Genomic DNA, 18,154 nt, shown 5'->3' with positions numbered 1-18,154 from the left:
CTGCCGCTCTTTCCTCCAGCTGCAACATAGTGGGGTGCACTCTTGGCAGGTGCCTGCGGAGGATGGAGAAGGACAAGTGTGGGGGGTTGGTGCCCCCTCCGGACATGGGTGCGGCTCACCTTTCCAAAGTGTGGGCTGGAAACAGGGCCCTGGGGTTGGAGAAGGTGGGAGGGACAGTTGAGGTAGGAATATTTTACTTAATATAACTAAGAATGGGATCGCCTTCCATGAATCTTCCTCCCTGAGCCAGCCTTGGCTGGGAAGAACGGGGTAGAAATTTGAGAAATAAATAAATACTCCCCCTTCAAGTGAGCGGCCATCACTACGTCCTGTGGCACTAAGTCCCAGAAATCCACTCTGTAGTGAGCAGAGTAATTCGTTGTTGTTTTTTCCTCCTGTCCCAAACCTTCCACCGAAGAGCTTCACCAGGTGCCCTGACCCATCTTCACCGCTGGTCCTTACATCTGAAACAACACCACTAAGGGAGACTAGCAAGAGAAGGAATGGCACAGGCTGAAGAAGATGGATCCCGACCCACTCCCACACTCCTCATCCCTGCGTTGACCAGCAGAGCTGCTTCAAACACAACTTGCAAGAATCAAGGTTGGGTTTTCCTCCCAATATAGTGAATCTTCTAGAGGTAGAAATAGCTGGCTGGGAAGCCTTTGGATAAAGTCACTGCTTGAACTGAGTGAAGGAAACCTCCCTCACCTGCCTCATCAACAACCCTGGTCCTGAGACACCAACGGAGGTCACTCTTCCTAGCCATGCTGAACATCCCCTTTGCTACCGTGGGGGTTCCATGGGGGGGGGAGCAGTGGGGCAGGCCTCAAAAGGCTGTATTTCAAAATTTGGATGCATCATTCCGGTGATTCAGCCCTACCCCACCTTCTGGAGTAGATATAAATGACCTGCCTGCCATTTTCTTCTCACCTTGACACAGAGAGTACTCCTTCTTTCTGTGTTATACCTCTGAGGATGCCAGTCACAGCTACTGGCGAAATGTCAGGTTCTTCAATGGCAAACCCACATGGTATTATTTACCCTTGAATAAACAACATCAAATATGTTGTCAGGTGCAGTGATTGTGTTGTCTGGGTGTCTGCGGCAGCAGAGTTGGCACCCGGGTTTCTTGCAAGCTCTGGTACTAGCGTCCATGTTCACATTAGACGTCGTACTATAGTGGGTGAGGAGCTGTTTAAGACAGGGGGCACCCTCCTCCCACTTCTAGATGGGTGTGGGGAGGAAAGATTCTGCATTTGAGGTCCTGCGTTTTCTCTCCACCGGGCAAAAGAAAATTATGATTAAGACATGCTTGTGTGTGAAAAAGATAGCACTATCTCACAATATATAATCCCCATCCCCCAATTGAGTTTTACGGTCCTTACACTTAATGGCCAGGAGCTGCGGTGGCTCAGGTGGTTAAAACATTGAACTGCAGGCTGTGGAAGGTCAGTAGTTCAGCAGTTCGAGACCCTGGTGCCGCATGACGGAGTGAGCTCCCATCTCTAGTTCCAGCTCCTGCCAATCTAGCAGTTCGAAAGCAAGAAATTGCAAGTAGATAAATAGGGACCACTTCGGTGGGAAGGTCATAGCCTTCCGTGCGCCTTGGTGTTTAGCCATGCCGGCCACATGACCACGGAAACGTCTTCGGACAGCGCTGGCTCTTCGGCTTGGAAACGGAGATGAGCACTGCAACCCTAGAGTCGGATTCGACTGGCTTTCAAGCAAGGGAAACCCTTTACCTTTTTACACTTAATGGATGAATACGGAACTGGGAGGCGACGAAGGACCTGGGACCCGGCTTCAGCCTCCTTCTTCTGAGACGGCTGAACAGCGCTGGTTCCCCTGGGAGCGCAGCCCCCCTTCCCCTGTGCAGAGTTCCTCCGGATCAGCCCCACTGAGCTGCATCGGGGGTCGCGGACGGCCACCTGGCCGAAGCGCATCCTGGAGAGGCAGGGGAGAGTTTCCCTTCCTCTGCAGCCCCGGAAGGGTTAACACCACAGGGCCGCTTTGCTAGAGTGGCCGAGCAAGGGGTCGGGGGTCGGAAAGGAGGAAAGGCTCTTTTTTTTTGGGGGGGGGGTGTTTCCCTTTGCAAGAGACCGGGGAGGGCTTCAGGTGTGCAGCAGCCGGGGAAAGCCTCGCCGCAGCCGGATCGCGGGCAGGTTTCCTTCGGAGTGAGTCGTCGGGGGGAGAAGCTTTGAGCTCTCGGGAGGGAGGGAGGGAGGCCAAGGTTGCCCGCAGCAGGACTGCAGAGATTCCTGGACATTTCGGGGGGGGGTGTGTCTGCGCATTCTGGGGAAGGGCCGGGTTGGGGGCCGGGGATGGGGGGGGGGTAGACCCCAGAGGGGACCGAGGCGGCCACCCAGTCCTCCCTCCAAGGCGACGATTTAGTCCTGGGAATTGATCCCTGTCTACTGAAGGCCGGCTGGAATTCTGGGAGAACTTCAGGCCCCACCGGGAGGTTTGGCAACCCTGTTAGGCACTAGTTTTGGGTCGCTCTGTGAGCGGAATTTCGTGGGGGGGGGCCGTGATAATGTCTTTCGGTACAAGATAAGGTTAAAGGTAGGGATGGAGACGGGTAGCTGTGCTTGTCTGGAGCAAGAGAAAAGAGCAGGAGTCCAGGAGCGCCTGAAAGATTTGCGACGGGGGAAATGAGATTTCATGAGACACAGCTCACTTCTTCAGATACAGCTAGAATGGGAGTCCACCTGTCCTCGTATATGAAATCCCTCCGCTCTGCAAGACACCGTTCTCGCTCTGTCTGAAGAGGGGAGCAGCGACTCACAAAATCTCCTGCCCCCCCCACAGATCTTGTTAGTCATTAAGGTGCTGCTGGACTCTCACTCTTTTCCTCTTTCCTAATGGATGAGTCTGACATTCTGTCGCTGGTCATTTTAATCTGCAAACCAGCCAACAAGAAGCAGGCCTTTTCCCGGTTGCATGGGTCAAAAAGGGGTGTGGGGGAAGGGAACTCCTGCCTGCATTTGGAATCAACTGCAGCCCCATCCTGAAACCCAGATGCTTTCTCAGTGTGGGGCTGGGGCTGTGACCAATGTTCCCTCTAAGCAGCAGAATCTTGTGAGCAGAAATTCTACTTTGTGAGCTACTGGCATTAAAGCTGTGAGCGAGCGATTGGGCTCCTGCATAGATTAGCCTGCTCTGGAGCCATCCTTCCTGAGCTAAGATAAAAATGAGTGAGCTGGAGGCTAAAGAACTGTGAGCTAGCTCACACTAACTCAGCTTGGAGGGAACACTGGCTGTGACCAGGTGTCCAAGGCCCGCCCAGCAGAGGGGAGGAAAATCTTTTTTAAAAAATGGGTAATGAATGTGCAGAGAGCAAAGCCAGCAAAGAACATGGAAGCACCACCAACGCCCACCCATCACAGCACAAAAAGAAGAAGAGATTGGATTTATACCCCTCCCTTCACTACCCAAGGGAGTCTCAGAGTGGCTTACCAACTCCTTTCCCTTCCCCTCCTCACAACAGACACCCTGTGAGGTAGGTGGGGCTGAGAGAACTCTGACAGAAACTGCTCTTTTTCAAGAACAGCTGTGCCAGAATTATGGCTTGCCCAAGGTCATCCAGCCAGGTGCAAGTGGAGGAATGGGGAATCAAACCCGGTTCTCCCAGATTAGAGTCCGCGCACTCAACCACTATATCAAACTGGCTCTCGGCTCAAGGAGACTCCCCTCCAACAGGCAGAGAGGGGCAGATCATGCTGTTGTGGCCACACACCCTGGGATTTTATTTATTTATTTATTTAGATTTTTATCCCTCTCCTTTCCCCACCAAGTATCTGCCTCCCACGGACCCGAGGCCGGGAGGAACCAGTGGCACACGGGCACACATCACGGTGAGGACTCCTGGAGAAAACAAACCAGGGAGTGCCTCAGATGTGGGTTCCTGTGCCCGCCTGCAGCCGTGTGTTGCAAAGTGGAGGCACAGGGAAGGGGCACGGCTGTTCCAACCGCATTGCCCCTGCCCCGCCACTCCACCGCTCGCTTGGCAGAGGCAGCAATTAACACAGTGCCAAATTCTCCGTCCTGCACTGGGGTTTGGGCGGGAGGAAGGGCCTCCTTTTGCCAGGAGAGAGAGGGGCAGGAGAGAGAAGCACAAGGGCACAGTCACACGGGCGGTGGGTTCAGGTTCCGCTAAGGAAGGTGCCAGCAAGAGTACAAAGCTCGCCTGTTGGTGTCCAGGGGGATGACTCCTTCATGCTGACTGGAGGGCCCGAATGCCAAGCGCTTTGGCGGGGCCCCCCCCCCCCCTCCATCCACCGTCTCCCTGACGCAGGGGTTCCAGGGTCCAGGAAGAGCCTGGAGATGGTCTCCAATCAAAACTGATCTCCAGACTCCAGAGTGCAGTTTGTGTGTTCAGGAAATGGCTGCTTTGGAGGGGGGACTCTGTGCCATTATCGCCTGCCCTCTCCAGGCTCCAGCCCCACATTCCCAGGAATTTCCGAAACGAGACTGGCAACCTTGTGCATTCGGCAGAGTTTGTTGTCTCCTCTGGCTCCGTCCCAGCAGCCCCTGGGTGGGCATATCTCCTGACACACTTCGTGGCCATCCAGAGTTGCTCAAGGGCTGGGCTTAGGCTTGTTCCCAAGAGAGGCTGGCCTCTGGAAGACGGTCCTTCTTCTGTCAGGGTGATTTTGGATGTGACGCTAGGGAAAACTGTGGTTCTTCTCTGGAGGAAAGACTAGTTACCTCTGCCCGGCTTCTTCAAGGGGAAAGAACTTCCCAGGGATCCTGTTTGCTTGGGTTGGTTCCCCTTGGAAGAAGAGAGCCCCGGAGCCTCCTGGTGTCTTGGTACTCTTAGCTTTAAGAACAGATATCCTGGCAGAGCTGAGCAGGGGTGGAAGCCGGAGGAATTCCCACAGCGTAGGAGGTCCACTGCCACACATCAGATGCCCAGAGGGAGCGTTTCTGCACCTCTGTTCTTGAGCCAAGTCTCAGCCTGTCTCCCTTTCTCTCAGCTGCTTGTTCTTCCCACAGACACATTCCTGCCCCTTTCCCTCAGCTGGGCGCTCTTGCCCAGACAGAGCTCTTGCCTAACACTTCAGACCTGTCGAAGAGATATGTACAATGGTGAAGAGGTCACAAATCCCTCTTGTGCTTTTCGGTGTACCGTAAGAATCAGCCCCTAGGACAGACTGAGCCAATTTAATGAGAGGCTAAGCTTTTGAACATCCTGAAAGAGCCAAACAGAGAAACCTAACTTTCCCAAAGAACCATGGAGGCATATCTCAAATAGCTTGGTTTGTAATATAGAAAAATGATCTTAACCCTGGTCTACAGACCACAAGAAGTCCTTTTGTTCTGATCCACCAGGACAATTCTCTTGTGTCTCCTGAGCCTATGAAGGTTTGCGATGTTCAGTGCTGTATCTCCATTCTCTTTTATTTTCCATGTTCCTGCCTGTGTCCCTCCTTTCCCCAGAGGGAAGGCTCTCTTCATAGCCAAGTGACTAAAGACATCTTTCCACAGTCAGAGGTGACGAGAGAAGGGGAAAGAGATGGAAGAGGAGAACCCAAAAGGACCTGGAACTGGCAAGACAGCAAAGAACTGGAAAGACAGCCCCCATGCCACCCAAACTGGGAGTGGTGTTGAATTCTGGGAAAGCCCGGTGCCAGATATCCATTATCAGCTCACCGCAGTCTCAGATGCACACTGCCAACGCTTCCGGCAATTCCGCTACCATGAGGCGGATGGACCCCGAGAGGTTTGCAGCCAGCTCCATGGACTTTGCAGCCAGTGGCTGAAGCCGGAGAGGAGCACCAAGAAGCAGATTCTGGACCTGGTGATCCTGGAGCAGTTCCTGGCCATCCTGCCCCTGGAAATGCAGTGCTGGGTCAGAGGATGTGGTCCAGAGACCAGTTCCCAGGCGGTGGCCCTGGCCGAAGGTTTCCTCCTGAGTCAAGCAGAGGAGAAGAGGCAGGCAGAACAGGTGAGGGGATTCCCTCCAGATATTTCCAATTCAAGCAATGATATCTGGCCTTACCCTAAAGGTTCCTTGCCAGACATCTGTCAAAGTGTTTCTCATCCAAATGGGAGGTTTCACAGCCTCCTTCAGCAGCCTCTTCTAATAGACAATTTCTTATCCCTCCAGATAACTCAATAACTAACCAGGTCTGCTGATGGAAGGGTGCAGAGTCTGGGAGTGGGGCAGGATCCATTCTTTGGTCTCTTTTCCATTCCATCTCTTACCTCCTCTCCCTTGCTGCTGTTTCAGATGTGGGCACCATCCGTGAAGACAGAAGCGACATTCCCTGAGGCAGAAGGAGCTTCCTTGGAGCAAGGGCAGAGGGGGCAGGCCCAGGAAAGTGCCCAAGATGCCCTCTCCTGTGGTAAGGTGTCTTTGTGCCTGGGTGTGTTCAGGGCTCCCCAGTGAGTTTGATGGGTAGAGAGTTCAGGTCAGGAAAATAATTAAATACTTCTTTACACAACACAGAGTTAATTTGTGGCACTCAGTGTCCACTAATTGTGATTTCTCTCGAAGGGGAATGAGACAGATTCATGGAGGGCAATTCCTCTCATAAATTTTAATATTCGTATCTCACCTTCCTTCCATAAGAGGAGCTCAAGGTGGCTCAAAATTGGAAAGGTAGACACACCTGGTGAATAACCCTTTATGGGGCAGCAGAGCTCTGAGAACCAGTCCCGAGGGCCCAATCATCATGGGAGGATCTGGCTTCTTGTGGGCTGGCGGGCTCCTGTGTGAAACCAGATGCTGGAGGAGGGATGGCGGGCTGTGGACTGGCACCCCCAGGAGCTTTGTGGAGGGCCTTGGGGTGCGTCTTGGGGCTGATGCGATGTCACGTTTTTGTTGCGTCTGGCTGAAAACCCGATTGTGAAGCAAGCATGCCAAGAGACGCTCTGAAAACTCATTCATATGACCCTGGAGTCTCCAGATGTGCTCAAGTCACTTCTGGGCCAGATGTGACGGTGATGTGCCAATCAATGTCATTTCCACCCCTCTCTTTCCCGCCCCCCAGTCCAGACAGAAGTCTGAGATATATGTCTGCAGCATTTATAACCCCTGAGACTCAAACACACCTAGTGCTTCTCTTCTGCCTCCCAGAATTTAGTAAAAATGTTTAAAAATATGTTGAGTGTACACAGGGAGGGTAATGTTTCAACTACCCTGGGAAGGGGTTGTGTGCAGCAGGGAAGAAACAAGCAAACACCCCTCCTTCCTCCTTTGTCTCAATAACAGGCGGTGAAGAGATGCTGTTGAGCCGTTGTCTTTTCAGAGGTGTGGAAATGGCTGATGCGCCTCCAGTCCAGGTAGGAAAGATGCGCAGGGGGTAGCCTGAGTCCCTCCTCCTTTCTCAGGAGGGCTTTTGCGCCTGCGGTTTCTACGATGCATCTGGGCGAGAGATCCTCTGAACACTGTTCCCCTTACCCACACCGTACCTTCCCAGACTACTCCCTTCCAGTGTGCAGTCTCTGATGAGAGAATCCGCCTTTTCTTCCAGTGTCCCTTTGCCTTGGAGGAGGTGGCCGTCTATTTCACTGTGGCAGAATGGGCCCTGCTGGATCCGGGACAAAGAGCTCTGTACAGGGAAGTCATGCTGGAGAACTATGGGAATGTGGCCTTTCTGGGTAAGGAACTTTCATAGGTGCCAGAGGTGCATATTGATGCCACTGAGATGAGCCAGTTTGGTGTAGGGGTTAAGTGCACTGACTCTAATCTGGGAGAATCGGGTTTGATTCCCCACTCCTCCACTTGCAGCTGCTGGATGACCTTGGTCAAGCCATAGTTCTGCCAGAGCTGTCCTTGAAAAGATCAGTTCTCTCAGAGCTCTCTCAGCCCCACCTTCCTCACAGGGTATCTGTTGTGGGGAGGGGAAGGGAATGGAGTTTGTAAGCACTGTGAGACTCCAAGGGAAGGGTGGGGTATAAATCCAATCTCTTCTTCTTCTCTTCAAAATATCGAATAGAAATACATCAGTTTGAGGCCTTCCCCCCTACTTGGGGAGGGGCTGTGGCTCACTGTCAGAGGATCTGCTTGGCATGCAGATGGTCCCAGGTTCGATCCCCAGCGTCTCCGGTTAAAAGGATTATTGAGCAGGAGGTGATGTGAAAGACCTCCGCCTGAGACCCTAGAGAGCTACTGGTGGACTGAGCAGACAAGACTGACTTCAGAGCATCAAGGGTCTGATTCCGTACGAGGCAGCTTCCTGTGTTCATGTGTGTGTGCTTTCCCAGGAGCAACTGAGGCCAGTGTTGTGGCCATCACCCAAGCCAGAGAAGGTGTCGTGGCTTGAGGCAAAGGGGATGAGACCCAGTTGAGTGGGTTCATGAGGAGCGTGCGCTGGTTACTACCCCTATTTTGGGATTTGATTGGATTACCACCATAGTTGGTTCTGTAATTGTTCTTGTTTACTTAAGAACATAAGAGACGCCAATGTTGGATCAGGCCAAAGGCCCATCCAGTCCAACACTCTGTGTCACACAGTGGCCAGAAATACCAGGTGCCATCAGGAGGTCCAGCAGTGGGGCCAGGACATTAGAAGCCCTCCCACTGTTCCCCCTCCCCAAGCACCAAGAATACAGAGTATCACTTGCCCCAGACCAAGAATTCCTATCTATACCTTGTGGCTAATAGCCACTGATGGACCTCTGCTCCATATGCTTCTCTAATTCCCTTTTGAAGCCATCCATGCTTGTAGCCGCCGCCAACTCCTGTGGCAGTGAATTCCATGTGTTCATCACTCTTTGGGTGAAGAAGTACTTCCTTTTATCCTTTCTAACCCGACCGCTCAGCAATTTCATGGAGTGCCCACGAGTTTTGTTTTAACTGATATTGTATTTATTGTTTTAATTTTTTGTCACGTTATTTAATCTTGTTAGCCGCCTTGAGCCTGCTTGTTAGGCAAGGCGGGGTATAAATACAAACAAACAAACAAACAATAAATAAATAAATAAAACAGACCCCTTATTAAAATACATAAAGGTTTATTAATGGTTTTAAAATAAGATAGCACTAAACAGGACAGTTCCTGCACCTCAGCAACAGAAAAACAAGAAAAGCTAACTGCTCTATCTGATACATGAAATAGTATTAGATGGCACCTCTTGTTGCGGCACAAGAATTCCAGCTGTAGCCTAAGTTACTCTACAGATAATGATTCATTGTACTGAAGCGACACATATCAAGGCGTACTAGCAAGGCGTGAGCATAAAGTTAGCATGGCTTCCCTCTGGTCTACAACCATATTATCCTTTCCAGGGGTCATTTCGTAGAAAAAGAGGTGCAGGAGCTCATCAGCATAACTCATCGGCATAGCTTATTTGCATATGCCACACCCTCTGACATCACCAGAAGTGTGTCAGAAGGCAACACCCACTGCTCAGGCTCCACCCCAAAAATCTCCAGGTATTTCCCAACTCAGAGCTGGCGAGCCTACCTGATGGCCCACGTGGGGGAAAACAAGCCAACCACCCATGTCAGGTAAAGAGGGGGGGTACCAGGAAAGCAGGTCAATATATTTTATTCTCCTTGGCATTGACGGCTGAGGTGCTTTTAGTGTTCCTTTTCTGTTTGACTGGCAGCCTTCCTCTCTGTTACAGTTGGCTGTGGGTTTTATATCACTGCCATTTCGTGCTATTTCAGCCACAACAAGGTCACTTTCAGAGATGAAAAGCAGGTTGTCCATTTTTAACTAAATAATGTCGACAGGTCTGGATCCAGAACAACGACGAAATCACATCGGCTAATTTTTGCCTAAACAAAACCCAATGATCTAGAGTTGTGGTCTTCGACCCAGGGGTTGGGTGGCAGACAGAGCACTTGCCCCCCCCCCCAAGCCATTTGGAAGTCCCCACACATGTATAGACACATCAAGGGTGCCATGGCTCTTTCTTCTCTTTGGATGCACATGAAGAAGAGCAGGATGGCAGGGTGAGGTCACTCAGCAGTGAAGAGGAATCTTCCGGGGTGCCAACCGTTGGTTCATTTATCACTAAAATAAACCTCTCGATGACTGGTTTTTGTTTCTTGTCCTTGGCCCTTTTGGCTGGGTGCAGGCCAGGAAAGGTGAGGGGTGGGCAGGCAGGCCTTTTCCTGGGCCCCACAGCTGGAAGCGGACAGGGAAAGGCGAGGGGGGGGGGCTCTTCAACTTACCTTCTTCTTTTTGCTCCTCATGGCCCAACTGAGGGCTGCTGGGAGCAGGGGGTGTTGCTTGCTGTATGTGCCCGCCCCCTGGGCTCCTTACTGCCGGAGTGTTGCTCCTGTGCGCTCCAGCAGGAAATGAACCCTGAACTTTCTACCTCTCCCTAAGATCAGGTGATCCTAAAGACCCAATCAAGGGTCCTTCTTGAGGGAATTTTTCAGAGGCTGTCAGCACCCTCCTAATTTGGTGTAGAGGTTAAGAGTGTGGATTCTAATATGGGAGAACCAGGTTTGATTCCCCACTTCTCCACATTGAGCTGCTGGTGTGAACTTGGGTCAGTCAGTAGTTACTTCAGAGCTGTTCTCTCAAGAGTAGTCCTCAAAAGAGTTCTCTCAGCCCCACCTACCTCACAGTGTGTCTCTTATAGGGGAGGGAAAGGAGACTGTTAACCACTCTGGGACTCCGAGTGAAGGGTGGGGTATAAATCCAATCTCCTCTTCTCCTTCTAATTTCCTCTCACTCATAGTTACATAACTGAATACAGGTTTTCACAATAAACTGATTACCACATTTTGGAGACTGGCCTTTTTTATGTAAAGTTTTAAATTTCATATATATAAGACAAGCAAAGACACATACACACAAAAATACATATAAAGGAGGAATTCCATTGTATCATTTTTATCACAGTCCTTGGCCTCATACTGTAGCTAGAAAGTTTATATTTTTCCACCTTATAACGCTAATAAGTGTCTTTTACTAACAGTTGATTTTCTTTTATTTCGGTTGAAAGCCGAGGAATTTTAAGTATTATTCTCTTTTATCCATTCATAGAATTTTGACCATGTGTCCTCAAAATCTTCTTTGTTTCCTTTTAAAGTTATAGTTAATTTATCCATCTCAGCTGTTTCCAATATTTTGCTTATAACTCCTTCTTTTGAAGGAACTTCCCTTCTTCTCCAACATTTAGCATATACAATTCTTGCCGCTGTTACAATATGTATAACAAGATAAAACTATGTTATTTTATAATTTTCTGGTATTCTATTCAACAAAAACAATTTTGGTGTATAAGGTACAGTAATTTAAGACTTTTTGTAAAAGTTCACGTTTCCAAGACCAGTATTTTTTAACTTTATCACACGTCCACCACATATGAAAGAATGAACCAACATTGTTATGACATTTCCAACAATCATTCGACGTCAGGATAAAACTTAGCTAGTTTATCTGGAGTCATATACCATCTATAAAACATTTTTATATTTTTTCTTTATAAGAAGTCGCTTTAGTAATCTTTACATTAGTTTTCCATACACATAACCATTGGTCTAAGTCAATATTATGACCTAGATTTTGTGCCCACTTAACCATACAGTTTTTAACTATTTCACTATTTTAACTATTTATCTTCTAACATCAATATATACAGTTTCTTAATCAATTTATCAGCAGCATATAACAATATTTTATCCATTTCCATTATATTTGCATAACACCCCAATGGTTTATCCTTAGCAAATCTCGACTCTATTTGTAATCGTTCCCACCAATGACCAATCTATATTGATCTCTTGTTCTTTAAGTTTTTCTGTTGATTTTAAATCATTCTTATTGTCGAACAAATCCTCATATCTCAACAACATATTTTTGCCATAAATTAGGATTTGTGAAAGCTTCAAGTTGTGAGACCCATTTAAGTGCCTTGGTATAAAATGACCTTTTAATACTTTCCCACACCAACAATAAAGATTTCCTAATCAGATGTTGTTTAAAATAGTTGTGTATCTGATTTTCCATACCACATAAATGCATGCCAACCCAATAAAAGATCATGTTCCTCTAAAGTTAGTAGTCTAGTATTTTCTAGTATAATCCATTCTTTTAACCACGTCAATGCTGCTGCTCTATAGTGTAAGTCTGGTAGAGCAAGTCCAGCTCTCTCTTTCGCATCTTGTAAAGCTTTAATCGTTATTCTTGGTTTTTTATTCTGCCATATAAATTGTGACATCACTTTCTCAAGTTCCTTGAAATATTGTTGATTTTGAAGAACTGGCATTGTTTGGAATAAAAAAAATCAATCTTGGAAGGATATTCATCTTTGTTGTCGCTATTCTGCCCATCATAGATATTTGTAAATGTTTCCATTTTTCTAGAACTTTTAACATTTCTATCATAAGTTCCATATAGTTACCTTTCATCAAGGCGCTACATATTTTTGTTACATTTATTCCTAAATACTTCACTTTTTTTGTGATTCAAAGCCTGATTCCTCTTGAAGCTGATGCACGGGGGGAGTGGCTGCAACCAACTTCTGGGTTAGCAGCTGGTGTCCAGAGCTCACCGTCTGGCTGCTCAAATGTGATTTTTACTCTTCCCAAAGCAAATAAACACTTCGTGAATTATGGCACCTAAAGCTGGCAAGAAGGGGAAAAACAAGCAGGAAAGTGGGCTGCGTCTAACAGAGTTCTTTTCAGCTATAGACACTCCTTCCACCTCAACGACAACACTGGGGAGGGGTGAACAAATGGCTGAAGAGACCCCACTCACTGCAAATTTTCTGATGCATGCATTAACTAAACATCAGGAGTTGAGAAACGATATCACAGAAATGCTCAAGCCAGCATTCCAACGCATGAACGAATTAGAAGAGCTCCGAAAGCAAACAAACCATAAAGCAGATATGGCTCTTCTTAAAGCTACAGAGCTTGAAAAGCAATTATCTACAAAAACTGCAGATGCCTGGGCCAGAGAGCATATCCTGTCTCTGAATCATCGCAGCCGTGAGCTTTCTTTGAAGTTCATGGAGTTTGGAGCAAATGCTGAAGCTGGAACAGAGCTAAATATATTTCTGGCAAATTGGCTGGCGAGCACTCTAAACCTAGAGGTCGGTGTCACGCCCCTCCTACAGAGAGTTTATCACGTCAGAAAGGTGTGTGAGGAATCTACTTCCTCACTACCGTGTTTTCCCGAAAATAAGACAGTGTCTTATATTAATTTTTGCTCCCAAAGATGCGCTAGGTCTTATTTTCAGGGGATGTCTTATTTTTCCATGAAGAAGAATACGGTACACTCCGTCAGGGCAGAGCGAGCAGCAGGCGGCAGCTTGTCCTGGTGGCGGCGCGGGCTCTCTGATTAAAAGAAACTGCGCACTTCCTGTCTGCTCCGGCTGCGCTGCTGCTAACAGTGAGCTGCGCGGCGGCGCCCGCCGCTACAGCCCAGACACCAGAGTTACAGTAGCTTCGGGGGGCCTTATTATCGGGGAGGCCTTATGTTTGGGGGAGGCATTATCGGGGAGGTCTTATTTTCGGGGAGGTCTTATTTTCAGGGGATGCCTTATATTTCAGCGAGAGGCAAAACTGTAAGTAGGTCTTATTTTTGCGGGATGTCTTACTTTCGGGGAAACAGGGTATATACTAGAGATATACTAGCAGAATTCAAAGACTTTTGAACACAACAGAAAATCCTCTCGGAGGCTAGGGCAAGGGGTGGCCTTGACATCCGGGGGGGAAGATTCAAGTCTTTCCAGACCTCCCTCCTGAATTTTTAAAGATAAGAAGAGATCTTAAAAGTACCACAGCCAAACTACAGGATCTTGGAATAAAATACCGATGACTCCGTACGGGCAAGTTATGCGTTCAACAGGGCTCAACTTCCTATTTTGCTTATGACTCTGTCTCAGGTGTAATAATGCTGGCCGCTTTAAATCCTTCCCCTTCTGAATCTCAAGAAAATAGAACTGGTAAAAAGAAAAGAGCACTCGCCTCTCATGTCAGCTAAAACAATAATGGTGAAAGTGGACAACCTTGTCTAGTTCCTTTTTGAATTTCGATATATTGTGATAGATCTCCATTAATAAGAATCCTAGCACATTGCTTAGTATAAATTGCTTTGACCATTGTAAAAAATTAATTACCACATTGTGAAGACAACAAATGTTCTAACATAAAAATCCAGCTAACATTATCAAATGCTTTTTCAGCATCCAGAAAAATTAAAGCCATTTGCTTCTCTGGATGGGATTCAAAATATTCAACAACATTTAAAACAGTTCTTACATTGTTTCTGAGTTGTCTTTTTGGTAAAAAACCTGCTTGATCCTGGTGAATTGTCTGAATCAATATTTTTTTCAATCTTGCAGCCAAGATGGAAGCATAAATTTTGTAGTCTACATTTAATAGTGAAATTGGTCTATAGTTCTTAATCTCTTTCTCATCTGAGTTTGGTTTGTGAATCAAAGTTATTACAGCTTCATTCCATGCTTCTGAAACTCTTCCATCTATTCTTATACTTTGTATAACACATTTTAATGGTAATATCAACTGTTCTTCAAACACATGATAGAATTCAGCCGGTAAACCATCTGGACCTGGGGTCTTCCCTTTTTTTGCTTCTTTAATGCCTCTATAATTTCACAGGTGGTTATTTGATAATTTAAGATCTTCTTTTGTTCTTCCATAAATTTATTTAGGTTATATTTCTTCAAAAAGTTTTGAATCTGCTCTGATGTAACTTCTCCTTTTTGATATAGTTTTCTATAAAATGTCTCAATTATATTTTTAGGTCATTAGGTGTATTCTTTTAATCTCCTTCACCATTTTAAAACATTTTTATAGTTCTTTTTTTCTTAGTTTATATGTTAGCCATCTGGTTGGTTTATTGGCATTTTCAAAAAAGTTCCGTTTGGCATACATGATTTCCCCCCCGCTATTTTTTCTGTGAGCAAACAATTCCATTGATGTTGTAAAAGTTTTAACTTTACTCTCAGGTGTTCAGCTGTAGTGTTTTGCTGGATTCTGGCCTTGAAAAAGATAAGGATGTTAGCTGCAGGGAGACTCAAATCATGAACACCCATGAGTCAAACCAGGCTCCTTAATAATGACATTAACCCTTGGTGGAACTAGGGTGCTCCGCCTCATCGGGTGGGATTGTGGGGTTTGATCTTGACCATGGTTCCATCCTTCCAGAAGAATTTTTACCCTTGGATTTATTTCCTTCCCCACATAAGAATGATCACTTTCTCTCTCTCTCTCTGCGAAACAAGCCAGAAGTATAAGAGAGACTTTGGTGGAGACAGGCAATGGCCTCGTATCTGAAGAAAGGCTGGAGAGTTTCTCAAGAGGATCCCAAGAGGATATTTCCTTCCCATATGAGCAAGCTGAGAGTGAGTATCCTTCAGGGTTATGTCAAAGGAACAGGCAAGGAATACCATGGAGGATTTCTGATTCATTTCTTTAAAAAATGTTTTTGTGGTTTTTTTCTATTTATTGATTGCTCAATCCGGCAGAGCTGCTGGCTCTGAGCGATTTACAGTTACACAGGTTTCACACAAGGGACTAACAATTTCATAGGGGTAAGGGAGGACAACATATAATTCTTTAAATCGCACACATTTGCAGCCAACGGGGATTTTGTTCAGCTGAAAGCTTCAGATGTGTTCCAGACAGCATTCACTTCAGCTTGGCTTGATGACGCTGGTTCTTCCTGGGCTGCTTTTTGAGTCGTAGTGCCGCACTGCCACCGCCTGGCCGGATTGGCCCATCACAGGCTTCTTAATGCTGAAGAGGTCTTTTTTCCAGGCTTCCAAATTGGACATTCTATTCGCCGGCTAACACCTTCCCTACGGGGGTTCAGTGTGCCCATCCTCTCTAAGGAGTGGTACCCATTTTATCTACTCGCCGAAGCTTTCGAGCCACTGGGTGGACGGCGAGCTGGGGACAAGGCTGGTAGCTCACACCAGCGCGGGCTGGTGTTAACCAGAGGATAAATCCTCTGTGCCACTGCGCCCCTTAATTTATAGGTTTTTCAATGTACATTACTTCATAACAAGTTTTTCCATACATTTGGAGTCTGTTTATCCATTCTGTTTTCTATCCATTTAAACACTCTGTTCCATCTTTTTAATTATAAGATATCATCTTTACTCTGTATTAACATACTCAGTCTATCCATTTCCACCATTTCCATCAGCTTATACACTAACTCCTCTCTGGAGTTCCTTATAAGATATAGCCCTCATATATTTTAATGTTTTCCAAATTTTTGGCCATTCCTCTATCTCGATATTGTGGCCTATATCCTGCATCCACACAATCATGTTTGTTTTAATTATTTCATCCTGCATATATTCTTCTAATAAGAGTCTATATAGTTTTTGAATTAATTTGTCGTTTGAGGATAGCCAAATCTTATCAAGATCATTTTTATTCTCATAAAATCCACATATTACATCCTTATTGTATCTAGATTATAATTGAAGATATTCCCACCAAGTCAACTTAATATTATAATGAAGAAAAAGGTCCTCCTCTGTTATTAATTTGTTATTTTTATCTAATAGTGTCTGATAACTTTCTCTATTACAACGAGTAACAAGCGTTGGCTTTGTAAATGCCTCTAGTGGAGATACCCATTTGGGTATTTTTCTATAGTATCTCTCTTTTATATCATTCCAAATTTTAACTAAAGCGCCTATTGTATGGTGCTGAAAGTTTGAATGGATTTTATCCTTCCCATACCAAATATAAGTGTGTCACCCTATACACAATCGTGACCTTCTAGTTTTAAACCTCTTATATTTTCCAATGTTAACCGTTATTTTATCCATCATAAAGAAGCTGCTTAATAGTATAATTTCCAATTGGGTACCTCCATTTCACCCCTTTCTTTTCTGTCTTGTAATGTTTTCCACTTTATTCTTGATTTTTTTGAATGCCAAATAAATTGACTGGTTATTCTAATTCCATAAAGTATTGTGTTCTCTTTCATATTGGTATATTTTGTGCTAGGAACAAAAATCTTGGGAGAATGTTCATTTTTATGGTTGCTATTTTTCCCATAAGAGAGAGTTGCATGTCTTTCCAATTGTCGAGATCTTTTTTTATTTCTCCTAACAATTTATTGTAATTATCTTCTATTAAGGAGCTATTTCTATTAGATAATATTATACCTAAATATTTAACTTTTTCACAACTTCCATTGCCGATATTTCTTGAATATCCTGTATTATGCCAGTTGAACAATTTTTGGTTATATGTTTTGTCTTTTTGAGGTTAACTTTTAGGCCAGCCGCTTGTCCGTATTCTTTAACTACTTCCATCAAATTGATAATTGATGGTTTGGATTTTTTAATATAAACACAACATCACCAGCAAAGGCTAGCAATTTAAATTCCTCGCCTCTTATTTTAAGGCATTTTATCTGTTCATTTTCTCTGAGTCATTCAGTGTTTCTAAGACAAAAATAAACAATAGTGGAGATAATGGACATCCCTGCCTTGATCCTTTTTGAATTTCTATGTTTTGAGTCATATAACCATTTATCGTAATCTTAGCAGCTTGTTTTTTTAAAAATTGCTCTTATCATTGTCAGAAACTGTGAACTGCAGTCCCATAAGTCCAGTTTTTGCAACAGAAATTCCCAGGATAGGTTATCAAAAGGCTTTTTCTGCGTCTAAAAACATTAACGCCACCTGCCTCTCAGGGTGTAGCTCATAGTATTCTAAAACATTAATAATTGTTCTTAAATTATTTTTCATTTGTCTTCTTGGTAGAAATCCTGTTTGATCTTGGTGGATAGTTTGAGATAACACTTTTTTCATTCTGGCTGCTAAGATACTCGCAAATATTTTATAGTCTGCATTTAATAATGATATAGTTTTTAATTTTAATTTCATTCTTCTCTGTGTTTGGTTTATGTATCAATGTAATTATTGTTTGATTCCATGAATCTGGTAGTTTTCCTGTTTTTTCTATATTTTGAAGCAATTCTTTTAAAGGTATGGTTATCTGGTCATGGAGCTGCGGTGACTCAAGTGGTTAAGATGCTGAACTGCAGGCTGTGGAAGGTTGGTAGTTCACCAGTTCGAGATCCGAGTGTGCCGCATGATGGAGTGAGCTCCCGTCTCTGGTCCCAGCTCCTGCCAACCTAGCAGTTCGAAAGCAAGAAATTGCAAGTAGATAAATAGGGACCACTTCGGTGGGAAGGGAACAGCGTTCCGTGCACCTCTGTGTTTAGTCATGCCGGCCACATGA

At 45.6% G+C, this 18,154-nt stretch overlaps 1 protein-coding gene across 1 annotated transcript in view; it reads left to right on the top strand.

Annotated features, from left to right (window-relative positions):
- Nucleotides 1-62: 62 nt before the first annotated feature.
- Nucleotides 63-18,154, top strand: part of LOC107119184 (zinc finger protein 345-like) — a gene marked incomplete at its 3' end in the record, with an annotated part of 46,699 nt that continues 28,607 nt past the window's right edge. Inside the window, exons 1-2 of the mRNA XM_015421640.1 lie at nucleotides 63-182; nucleotides 6,236-6,350. Coding sequence (XP_015277126.1) covers nucleotides 63-182; nucleotides 6,236-6,350 — 235 coding nt within the window. The remainder of the gene's footprint in view (nucleotides 183-6,235; nucleotides 6,351-18,154) is intronic.

This window comes from Gekko japonicus, unplaced genomic scaffold (genome assembly GCF_001447785.1).
Source record: "Gekko japonicus isolate JY-2015 unplaced genomic scaffold, Gekko_japonicus_V1.1 scaffold2179, whole genome shotgun sequence".
Classification (NCBI taxonomy): domain Eukaryota; kingdom Metazoa; phylum Chordata; class Lepidosauria; order Squamata; family Gekkonidae; genus Gekko; species Gekko japonicus.
This window is presented reverse-complemented; position numbering and strand designations above follow the sequence as displayed.